The following is an 11,894-nucleotide window of genomic DNA, read 5'->3' as shown; positions in this document are numbered from 1 at the left end:
GCAATCACGCAGCGTTTCCGCAGTGACGGTGTCACTGGTTCAGCTTCTCAGACCTTGTGGTGCCCTTAAACTTGAAGTTCTCCCGTCATGGCATATCAAGTGCCAGGGCTTTCAGCTTTAACTAAGCCGGGTTTAATACCGGGTTTTAAGGTTTCTAAAGGTAAGGGTGAATTTTTATTCTATGACAAAGCGGCAATCATGATCGATTGCAGCCTGCAATAACTCGACACATAATTTGTAACGTTAGGTATGTTCAATTTAGTGTTGTGAATCTGAATAATGTGACGTTAATGATTTTAGTTTGTTATATTAAATTGGCATTTAAACATGCAGTGCAGGTGAGGTGAGTAGGCTACAATTAGCTTACTGCATGCACGCGTTATTAGATCATACGTTTACAGGCATTTTGTTGGAATAATTGATATACATTTATTTTGGTTATTTAAATAAATGTAATGTTTTAGTTGGCATTAAATCTACACCTTTATATGTCGCTGTATAGCATTTGTTATGCGGCCGGGCAAAACATGAGCTTGTCAAACTCGATTTTTGAAACAGCAATGAACGTAAGTTATTGTGAGTCGGATCTCTCTAAATAATCATATGAAACTGTCTCTACGATTCTTCTTCATTTACAAAAAAAGGTACTAGCAATATATTTATAACTCCATTTTAGAGACTACTATAATAATGTCGAGATTTCAGTGATCACGTGACGTCGTCAAAGACTTGCGAAATGAATCATTCGTAAGAACCGGTCAAGAATCGAAATCAGGTGAATCATTCTCACCTGACCAAGACAGGCGTTAGTACTACGGTAACTTATGCCGTGAATATGCTTATGCTTATGCAATTTAATGGTATTTGTGGTAAAACGGTTATGTAATCAATTTGCCAAAAAAACAAACAAAACAAAAAAAATGGTTACTTTTACTATAATAAAACCATGGCTTTTTTTTTTGTAAGGGAAATCTTTGTTCCAAAGGGCAATATTGTTTTGGTTGTATAATTGTTAATTAGTAACTACATGGTGTGTGTGATTTTTATTTTTTCTTAATTCATGCATTGCAAGAAATATGGAGCTATTGAATAAGGCTGTATGAAATGTAAATATAAGTGATATTAAAGAAAATTATAGGTTTACAATTAATTAAAACCAGAATGCATTATCCAGATATTAATTTCAATAAATGACAATAACATTTTGAAGTTGTATAAATTCAGTTGAGGGGGTCTAATTAATATAAATTAGTTAGACATACTTTTTGATTACTGATGTTGCCACCAGAAAAAATAGCCCGTTTGTTGTGTATATATTATTTGTAAAGGACAACACTTTTGACTCCTTTGTCAAACCCAAAGTTCAAGACAAAAAGCCTATCTAGACAATAGAAACATGAGATATGTTTTAAATAATGAACGTGATGCTGTGTGTGTAGAGCAGTATTCAGGGAACCTCAAAAACGAGCGCCTCCTCGTGTGTACGTTTGCAGATCAGCTGACCACCATCGTTCCCATTGCAGTGGCCGCGGCTCTGAGCACATACCTGCTGACCCGCTACTTCAGTTCACAGAGCAGTCCCAAGAGCAGGGTCAACATGTCAATCAACAAAGACAGCCCGAAAGTAGTGCACAGCTTCGACATGGAGGACATCGGCAACAAGGCCGTCTACTGCCGCTGCTGGAGATCCAAGAAGGTGAGTGAGCCACCTCCATGAATCATGTTAATAGGATTTTATTGCCCGCTGAATGTTTCTGCTGGTCTGTTTGGAGATTATCTATATGAACTATTTTTTAACCCTATAGCCTACTGTATCATATTTGATATGCTATGAATTTCTAAGGGCTCTAAATGATCAACATGATTAAAACGTTGCTGAAAAACCTCTTTTACACAATCTAATCCATGCCTTCTGTCGTCTGGTTGGTAGTAAAAGGCCTTTTAGTGTAATTCTAAATACATGCAGTGTACATGTCTTCTTGCTCTGATTTCATTTTTCTTTTTTCTTTTTTAAAAGCTGCTGTCAGTAACTTTTTTTGTGTTCAAGATTTACAAAAATTATATAATGTGAATGTTCAACATGAATTCATTTTCCAAACCGTGTTTTTATCTTACCCTGGATCATTATGGTACACTTATAATAAGTGTTTATATTGGGACTATTTCAGGCCAGACTGGTAGGTACCGCTGCGGAGGAGCACAGTCCCTGTGTGATCCGCCAAAGACATAAACAGAGAGAAGTAGCTCCGGCTGCAATGTTCTTCCGCAACACGCATGCAGTTCTGTTTATTAACCACTAGAGTGCAAAAAGTTACGGACTGCAGCTTTAAATAAATGTAAAAATAACGTTAACTGTAAGTAAGATTTCAAGATGAACACATAATGGACTGAAGTAACGTGATTATCTATACTTCATTTTTTAGAAAAAACATGTACAAGTATATGTTACAGTTGAGACGACAGGCTTTAGAGGAGCTTTTATTTATCACACAGATCTGCGAAAACAACTAAAAACACTGCATTATTCATGCCAGGCCCGTAGTTGGCAGTGGCAATGTCACTTTGTTTTGTTTTTTCTTTATTTATAAGTTCCATATTACAAAACTTCAGTCGTTTCGGAGCACGGTTGAACATTTGAACATATGTAGAGTTAAAAAAAAGCAGGGAAATTATAAGACAGGCAGGGTGCCAAGACATGCCAATATAAAAGGAGCAATTATTGAACCCAAAAAGATAATAACGGTATCATTTTTAAAACCGGGCCAGGAGGTTGCCTGGACACTGCTCTACACACACTCAGCATACCTATTTTCAGGCCCGCAAAACGCTGTTGTCGTGTAAATGAACGCATACAAATTTTGAAGTTTGAAAATGGTGTTGTGTAAACGGCCCCTTAAAGGAAGTGTATGTGAAATTTTGCCAAAACTGGTCCTGCAATCACTTTCAAATGACTGTAGAGCGGTGTCTCCCCCTCCCCCCTATCTCGAGGTTGCCAGATTGTAGGAACATTTGTAGATCTGCAGCTGTGGTATCTAGAGCAGATCTGGCAACCCGGATGCCAAAACACTACTGACTTCCTGATTGGTCGATTAGGTGGAGGGCGGAGCTTCAGGCCAAAACACGTCAACATCAATATCAGTTGAGGGCTGCAACAACTTTTAAATGACAATATCCTGGCCGGACTACTGTTGTCCGTGATATTTGAAATGAACATGATTTCTTAATATCTAGGGACATATCAGGGCCATTTTATAATGAATTGAAATACATTTCTTACCTACAGTTCCTTTAAAGCAACAGTCTGTAACTGTTTGTGCTCTAGCGGCTAATAAACAAACTGAATGCGGAAGAACATTGCAGCCGGAGCTACTTCGCTCTGTTTATGTCTATGGTGAGTCACGCAGGGACTGTGCTCATCCGCAGCGGTTCCTACCAGACCGGTCTGAAATTGTCCGAAAATAAACACTTATTATGGTAAATGGTAAATGGACTGCATTTATATAGCGCTTTTAACAGACCCTATGGCCATCCAAAGCGCTTTACATTTTGCCTCACATTCACCCATTCATACACCGACGGCGATGTCAGCCATGTAAGGCGCCATCCAGCTCGTCGGGAGCAGCTGGGGTTAGGTGTCTTGCTCAAGGACAATTCGACACTTGGTCAGGTGGAACCGGGGATTGAACCACCAACCATTTGGTTTGTAGACAATCTACATGAACCACTGAGCCACTGCCGCCCCATCCACTGCCGCCCCATGTTGTACCATAATGATTCGGGGTGAGAGAAAAACACAGTTTGGAAAATGAATTCATGTTCTCATCATATCATTTTTGTAAATCTTGAACACATAAAAAGTTACGGACAACAGCTTTAAATATCATTGTACTGTTTATTCACCAGAATAAAAGCTATAGATCCTTGATCATAAAACCTAACATTAAAATTGCACCTTGCTATAAGTACGTTTATGTGACACTAATGAACTAAAAGCAGAAAAGTTTTTTTTCTTTGCCTTTTTCACGTATGCACGGCAACTCTGTCAAAACATTCTGTGTTCCATCAAAACGACTAAAAACGCTGTATTCTGCTGCCAGGCCGGTAGATGATGCTGTCACTTTGTAAAGAAACAATATGCACCTATAGACCATAGACAGTAAAAGAAATGGACACAGCAACCCCATAGACTTAAACGGCGACTTGTGAAGTCAATCAGAGGCTCAGACTGAGCTTGACGACATAGATGTGACGTAAGCACAGCTGTAAGTCTTCATGTAGTTGTGGAAAGTGAAATCTTAATCACGTTGTTTAAATGTTTTGTCCCGTTGCTTTTGGCTCTCTATGGGCTTCTCCCCATTCTTCCCCCTTGACTTATCAGACTTTATGTCTCCACTTCCCCCCGACTGTCTCATAGACAGTAAAAGATTGCTCCCGAGTGTCTCCTCCTGTCTTTATGGTAATTTGCGACAGAGTCGCGTTGGTTATGAAGCAATCGTTAGCCTATTTTTACAAAAACAGCTTCTACAGGGCGATAGAGTAAGATACAAGGTAATGGAGCCGTTTATACATTGTCGTGTTTCTTTATAAATAAACAATGGACAAATGGAGTTTTAAACGCCTCTGATATAAAGTTATTCACTGTCAAAGTGACTCAAAAATGAATGGGAGTCAATGGGATGCTAACAGCAGGTGATGGCTTGGTCAGCAATGGCCGCCCCTATGAGTGGAACGCTTTCCGAGTGCTGGATTACCCCCTTGGTATAGACTGAACATGTAATTCATCAATTCCTGTTTTTGTCATTCGGAGATGACTTTTTGCGTAAGTTTATTGAGATCTTTAGTGACAAGTAGTCTGTTTTACTGTAATGTATTGATTATGCAATCCTACACTTTTTTGCTCAGTTTGGGCCACTGCAGTGTTTTCTTCCTCTTCGGCTCTGAGCTCCAGTATTCATCATACTATATGAGCCATAAAAGCAAATATGATACAAAGCATAATTCTTATATTAATATAATTTGGACAAGAGCATCTGCTAAATGGTTAAATGTACATAAACACTTTTTTAATTTAGCTTCCACAAAACCTTTTTTTTTTTAAGATTTAAAAAATATTTTGTCTAAAACTTCAATAAACTGTTTCATTAATAAAGTTATTGCTGACTATTATTAGATTTATTTAGTCAAGTTTTACAGGGTTACCGGTTTAATTCACCCAAAATCGTGAATTCTGTCATTTATGCACCCTCATGTCACTGTTCGGCACGTCCTGAAGCCTCATAGTAATCTAGAAGAGCTTCGTGCGGATGTACTAATGCAAAATGCTTCAATAATCATCAAAACCACAGGTAGCGTGCAGATACGCTATCGTACTATCCGAAAGATCATCAAGCGTGGTTGTGATTTGTATGTATTTGTTTGTTCCCTGGATAGTTTCCCTACTGTGACGGCGCACATACCAAACACAACGAGGAAACTGGGGATAACGTCGGACCCCTAATCATTAAGAAGAAAAACCCCTAAACATTCAGTGAGTGTTTTCCATCCACTGGAGGTGAGAGTAACTGGATGAGGATTTCATATCACAATTACTGTAATTGTCAGTGTCAATGCATCTTATTTACACAAGGACTTCCTGTAGCACTGCAGACATGCATCAGCAAACATACTTTAAACGTGTTGTGGTTTGACGCTTGGTCTTCCTCTCAGTCTCTAACACAACCCATATAAATGTGCTTTAAATGTACTTAAAATAACTTTGCACTACAGCGCAGGTGAATGTGGATGAGAACGGGTCTTAACTGCTACGCACAGGGTAATGAACATTTTAGTGATTATGACTTGAACATGTAGTTTTTACCATGTTAGGTGTAAAACTAAACCGGATTCATTTTCAAGACCGCATATAAGTATATTTTCTATCATGATCTGTAAGTAGGAGGCATTGTGTGTGTTTGCTGTATGCTGAAGATGTGCATTTTGAATAAATGTGATTTGAAATGGTCATCCTTGTGTCTTTGTTTTACGCTCTATTCTGCCCATATGCACTAAGCAGGGTAATCTCTAGCCACAGTTTTAAAACAGGATGTGGGAGATAATGTGCTCTACTTCCTGTACTGCTGCAAAACACAGGAAGCTAGAGATCCTCCTGCGGTTCCGCTTACATCCAGCAGATGGAGCTGCTCTATCAGTGCAGTGCTCTTGGATTTATTTTGAGGGATCACATCTGTGGCTCTAAAGGATGTGTTAGGGAGATAGATGGATAGATAGATAGATAGATAGATAGATAGATAGATAGATAGATAGATAGATAGATAGATAGATAGATAGATAGATAGATAGATAGATAGATAGATAGATAGATAGATAGATAGATAGATAGATAGATAGATAGATAGATAGATAGATAGATAGATAGATAGATAGATAGGAGGACACATTACTATTTGTAATGTTTTTGAAAGAAAACTTCTGCTCATCAAGCCTGCATTTATTTGATCAAAAGTAGAGGATTTTTTAAAATATTGTGATATTTTTACAATTTAAAATATTTGGTTTTCAATGTATTATACTTTAAATTATCATTTATTTCTGTGATGCAAAGCTGAATTTTAAGGATTGTTACTCCAGTCTTCAGTGTCATGTGACATCCAGTCTATCACATGATCCTTCAGAAATCATTCTAATATTCTGATTTATTATGAGTGTTGGAAACAGTTCTGCTGCCTAATATATTTGAGGAATAAAAGGTTCAAAAGAACTGCATTTATTCAAAATAAAAACAAATTTTCAAATAATATAAATCTCCTTTACTATCAATTTTGATCAATTTAACACATCCTTGCTGAATAAAATTGATTTTTTTTTAAAATAATGACTGACCCCAAATTGCTGACCAGTAGTGTATATTGTTGTTACAAAAGATTTCTATTTTTAAAACATTTGCTTCTTTTTTTTATTTTTACTTTTTAGTCATCAAAGTATTATAAAAAAGTATCACGTTATGAAAAAAATATTAAGCAGCAGAACTGTTTCCAACTTTGAAAATGAATCTTCATATTAGAATGATTTCTGAAGGATCATGTGACACTGAAGACTGGAGGAATGATACTGAATACTTTAATTCTGCTTTGCAGAAATAAATGATCATTTGCTAAGCCAAAATATGATAGTTGGGGAAATTGCGTGGGGTCTGGGGGTTCTCCCCCAGAAAAAAAAAAAACGATTTCATAGATAAAAGTGGGTCCAATATCATTGGAATGGTTCCGACGCCCATGCAAACAACACATTTTCTGTTCACAAGTTCCATTTTCACTCTCTCACAGCCTACTGCATTCGAACGGTCCACCTAGTAAACACGTTGCCATAATCAACGCGGCATCATGTTCGACCAGTATCGCGTAGGGTTCAGTATATGCAAGCGGGTTCGGTTCGGTGGAAAAAAATTCTAAGGTTCGGCAGAAACTGAACACAGTCAAAAAGCCCAATATTCGTCCGAATCCGAATCCTGGATTCGGTGCATCCCTAGAAATTTACATGATTTCTTAATGTCTACTGACATATCAGAGTCATTTTATGATTAACTGAAATACATTTTCTTACATACAGTTTATTTAAAGCTGACAGATGAGTGCATGAAGTTTCCAACATTCCACACCTGTTTTTTTTTTTTTGTTTAAGTGCATCATCTGGGTTTTTAAAGGTGCACTATGTAACTTTTCTGTCCGTTAGAGGCCGCTTATTCAAAACAAAGGTGGAGTTTAATGATGCCAAGTTTGAGCCCAGAATCTTGGGACATGTGGTCTTCATCTCACAGCCAGTGGGAAGAAATCATGCTCATAGATGCGATTATTACTGTAGTAGTAAGAAGCAGAGCAGGACCAAATGTTGAAGGAGCTGAGCAAGGCCGCTGGAGCAATTGTTTATAAGATCAATGCAACACGCATCGCAAGCTGCAGGACTTTTATTATGCCACAGCCATCTGCACCATTTTCGCTTTTCTGGTCATGAGTATGAGGTAACGGAGCTCTGTTTATCATATTAGATACATTTGAGGGCGTTGAAAATTATATGACGTTACTCTGTGCATGTGCTCAGCGGCTGCTGTGACATTTGTTCACACTGCTAAGAGTAAAGCGCTTCTGCAAACAGAAACCGAGGGTAACACACACATGACGCAATTGACAGGTGACTCCCTCACATGTCCCGGCTCCTTGGTTAAAATAGCACTTTTCTCACGATTTACAAATTGGAAACATTTGTGATAGTGTAAGTAATCAAATAAACAAAATATATAACACTGATTTTTAGATATTTTACTGAATAAAGTGTACTTTTTAATACTTGGAATTGTCAGTGTGAATATACTACTCGCAATATTTTACTACAAAATGTCATAGAATAGTGCATAAGTACACAAATTGAGATGCACCTCATGTTCTTTTGTCTTTGAAAAAATTACAATCAGTTCTGGAATGCATGTTACCTTAATCAATAAATTACTATTATAAAAGTATGCATATAAATTATTTAGTGGTTTTATGTTGCTTAAGGTGTGGTCACATTAGGCAATATTTGTGCTAACATTTTGCTGGTATGAAAAGTAATTGTCAATAATGTTGTAATGTTTGAAGCACATCTCACAGAAGTCACTTTCAAACTCTTCAGCTTTCTGTTGGTCATCTCGGCAAATCTGACTAACTTGAACCAGTTGTGAACTGTGAAGTCTGCTTTGGGATTTTTCGCCTTCACACAAAACTCCCAATCACAATAATTCCATTGGACTGGCGGAATTTTTCCCTCAAAATTTGGCAGCAAAGGTAAATGTGACATCACTTAAATTCCGCAGGCGGAACACCGTCATCTCAATAGGAATTAAATGTCACATTGGATTCATGTTTGTTGAACTTTTAGCATGGGAATATGATGTGTTTACAAATATACAAAGTTCTGTCATAAAACACTAGATGGCGCAGGTCCTTAACTCAATCTGTTTGCAATACCGTCATTAATAGGGCGCAGCTGATTGGTTCCTGCTGTATCAGTAGCCAGTGAGCTCGCTGCTCAACCTTCAAATACTTGATACAAATAGCTTTGATATTGCGCATTTTGATATTCGCACAGAAAAACTATGAAAAGCAGCATATTGGAATGCAAAATGCTTTCTATGTAAACATGCGTTCGTGCTTTAGCTGTGCTTTTAATGACCCTTGCTTTTCACAGAGAGCTTGAAAGGGACCTCTATCAGCGGATATATTAGGGATCAGCTGATAGATGCCCGCTTTCAAATGCTCCTGTGTGTTTCTGTATAAGCGCTCGGCGTCATTGAAGGACTCATTGAAGAGCATTGATCATTGTTGCCAATCAGAGACATATATGTTGAGCATGTGAACACAGTGGCCAATCAGAGACATATATGTTGAGCATGTGAACACAGTGGCCAATCAGAGACATATATGTTGAGCATGTGAACACAGTGGCCAATCAGAGACATATATGTTGAGCACGTGAACACAGTGGCCAATCAGAGACATATGTTGAGCATGTGAACACAGTGGCCAATCAGAGACATATATGTTGAGCACGTGAACACAGTGGCCAATCAGATACATATATGTTGAGTGCATGAACAAAAGGCCAATCAGAGACAAATATGTTGAGCGCATGAACAAAATGGGCAATAAGAGACATATATGTTGAGCGCGTAAACAAAATGGCCAATCAGAGAGACATGTTGAGCGTGTGAACAAAATGGCCAATCAGAGACAAATATGTTGAGCGCGTAAACAAAATGGCCAATCAGAGACAAATATGTTGAGCGCATGAACAAAATGGCCAATCAGAGACATATATGTTGAGCGCGTAAACAATATGGCCAATCAGAGAGACATATGTTGAGCGTGTGAACAAGATGGCCAATCAGAGACATATGTTGAGCTCGTGAACACAGTGGCCAATCAGAGTCAAATATGTTGAGCTCGTGAACAAAGTGGCCAATCAGAGACAAATATGTTGAGCGTGTGAACAAAATGGCCAATCAGAGACAAATATGTTGAGCGCATGAACAAAATGGCCAATCAGAGAGACATATATGTTGAGCATGTGAACACAGTGGCCAATCAGAGACAAATATGTTGAGCGCATGAACAAAATGGCCAATCAGAGAGGCATATGTTGAGCACTTGAACACAGTGGCCAATCAGAGACATATATGTTGAGCGCGTAAACAATATGGCCAATCAGAGACAAATATGTTGAGCTTGTGAACACAATGGCCAATCAGAGACAAATATGTTGAGCTCGTGAACACAATGGCCAGTCAGAGACAAATATGTTGAGCTCGTGAACACAATGGCCAATCAGAGACAAATATGTTGAGCTTGTGAACACAATGGCCAATCAGAGACAAATATGTTGAGCTTGTGAACACAATGGCCAATCAGAGACAAATATGTTGAGCTTGTGAACACAATGGCCAATCAGAGACAAATATGTTGAGCTTGTGAACACAATGGCCAATCAGAGACAAATATGTTGAGCTCGTGAACACAATGGCCAGTCAGAGACAAATATGTTGAGCTCGTGAACACAATGGCCAATCAGAGACAAATATGTTGAGCTTGTGAACACAATGGCCAATCAGAGACAAATATGTTGAGCTTGTGAACACAGTGGCCAATCAGAGACAAATATGTTGAGCTCGTGAACACAATGGCCAGTCAGAGACCTAAATGTTGAGTGGTTGAACACAATGGCCAATCAGAGTTGTTAACGAATCTGTTAAACAGTGCTCAAAATGCTAACGGGAAATCCTGGTATCGTCACATTTTAATTAAATAAAAATTCAGAAATTTTTACATTTTAGACATGTTGTAGCGGTCAACATTCTGTTTAAACACAGTAAAACCATCACTTCTTCTAAAAATATTTTTTGTTGCAAAACATGATTGATGCAGTGGTTAATTTATTTATTAATATTGTGGGTGGTTGCTAGCAAATTTGCTAGGTGTCATTTAGTCAAAGCAACCTTAAGTCTTAAATCTTGGTCACTGGACATGGTTCTGGGGTTGTATTGCAGAAATAATTTAACTGTAGAATCCCATTTTGTCTGTTTAGAAACATTTCGTTTCCATCAATAAGGATTAGTTAGATAAGATTTTTAACAACTGGCCAAAACAATTGTAGGTATTACTGATGTCCTTTATACAATTGGAATGGGATTTGGTTTGTTCAAGTCTCTAAACAAATCTCTAAATTGCAGGTGAAATAGAGGCCAGTAACTAAACCATTAACAGTCTACATGGTATACTTTGTCTAATAAATCTTTTTGAAGTAGTTTGTGGATGGTGGGTGGGTTGGGATGGGGGGAGATCTCAGTCATTGAAAAACAGGAAGCTCTGACAACATGGTGCCCAAACCCACAGGTAACTCACAGGAGTGAGAAATAGAGAGAGAAGAAGAAATGGGGAGAGGGTCTCAAGGGGGAATGAGTCTACTGCATTTCTGTGTTCGAGAAGCGGGCCGACGGCATTCCTCAGCGTCTGAGAAAACCGGACGTTTGCTCTATCTCTTTCTCTCTTTTTTTTCTCCTCCTCTCCCTCGGTCTCTATGCCGTCGTCTTTCAAGTGGGTTTTATCCCCTCCTGTGGAGCGGGTCATGTGTCTGGCTGCCAGAGAGAACCATGTGACGTTAATCCACCACCCCCCTCCCACTCACCACCACACAATCCCCCAAATACCCCCCACCCCCAGCTCAGAGAGGAGGAAGGCTCAGTTCTCAAAGTTATCTGGGAATTATGTGGCCACAAGGAAAGGCAAGTGTTTGTTTATTTATTCTCCCATTTTCATGATCTGTCCTGTGGCATTATTTGAAGATGATCTGTGCTCTGTCACACAGCA

General features: G+C 38.5%; 1 protein-coding gene across 3 annotated transcripts; it reads left to right on the top strand.

Moving 5' to 3' along the window:
* zgc:110843 (uncharacterized protein LOC541492 homolog) lies at nt 1–6,003 on the top strand. Of its 3 annotated transcripts, none has more exons than XM_067456472.1 (3): nt 1–160; nt 1,524–1,696; nt 5,431–6,003. In XM_067456472.1, exons 1-3 carry the CDS (start codon nt 88–90, stop codon nt 5,518–5,520), a joined length of 336 nt encoding a protein of 111 aa, XP_067312573.1. In that variant the 5' UTR covers nt 1–87; the 3' UTR covers nt 5,521–6,003. The 3 variants fall into 3 exon arrangements, with proteins under 3 accessions (XP_067312573.1, XP_067312572.1, XP_067312571.1); XM_067456471.1 differs by having other exon boundaries at nt 2–160; nt 1,494–1,696; XM_067456470.1 differs by having other exon boundaries at nt 8–160; nt 1,452–1,696.
* Nucleotides 6,004–11,894: the final 5,891 nt, after the last annotated feature.

Source organism: Pseudorasbora parva, chromosome 11 (assembly GCF_024679245.1).
Source record: "Pseudorasbora parva isolate DD20220531a chromosome 11, ASM2467924v1, whole genome shotgun sequence".
NCBI classification, from domain to species: Eukaryota; Metazoa; Chordata; class Actinopteri; order Cypriniformes; family Gobionidae; genus Pseudorasbora; species Pseudorasbora parva.
The sequence above is the reverse complement of the archived record's forward strand: the minus strand, read 5'-3'. Positions and strand labels throughout refer to the sequence as shown.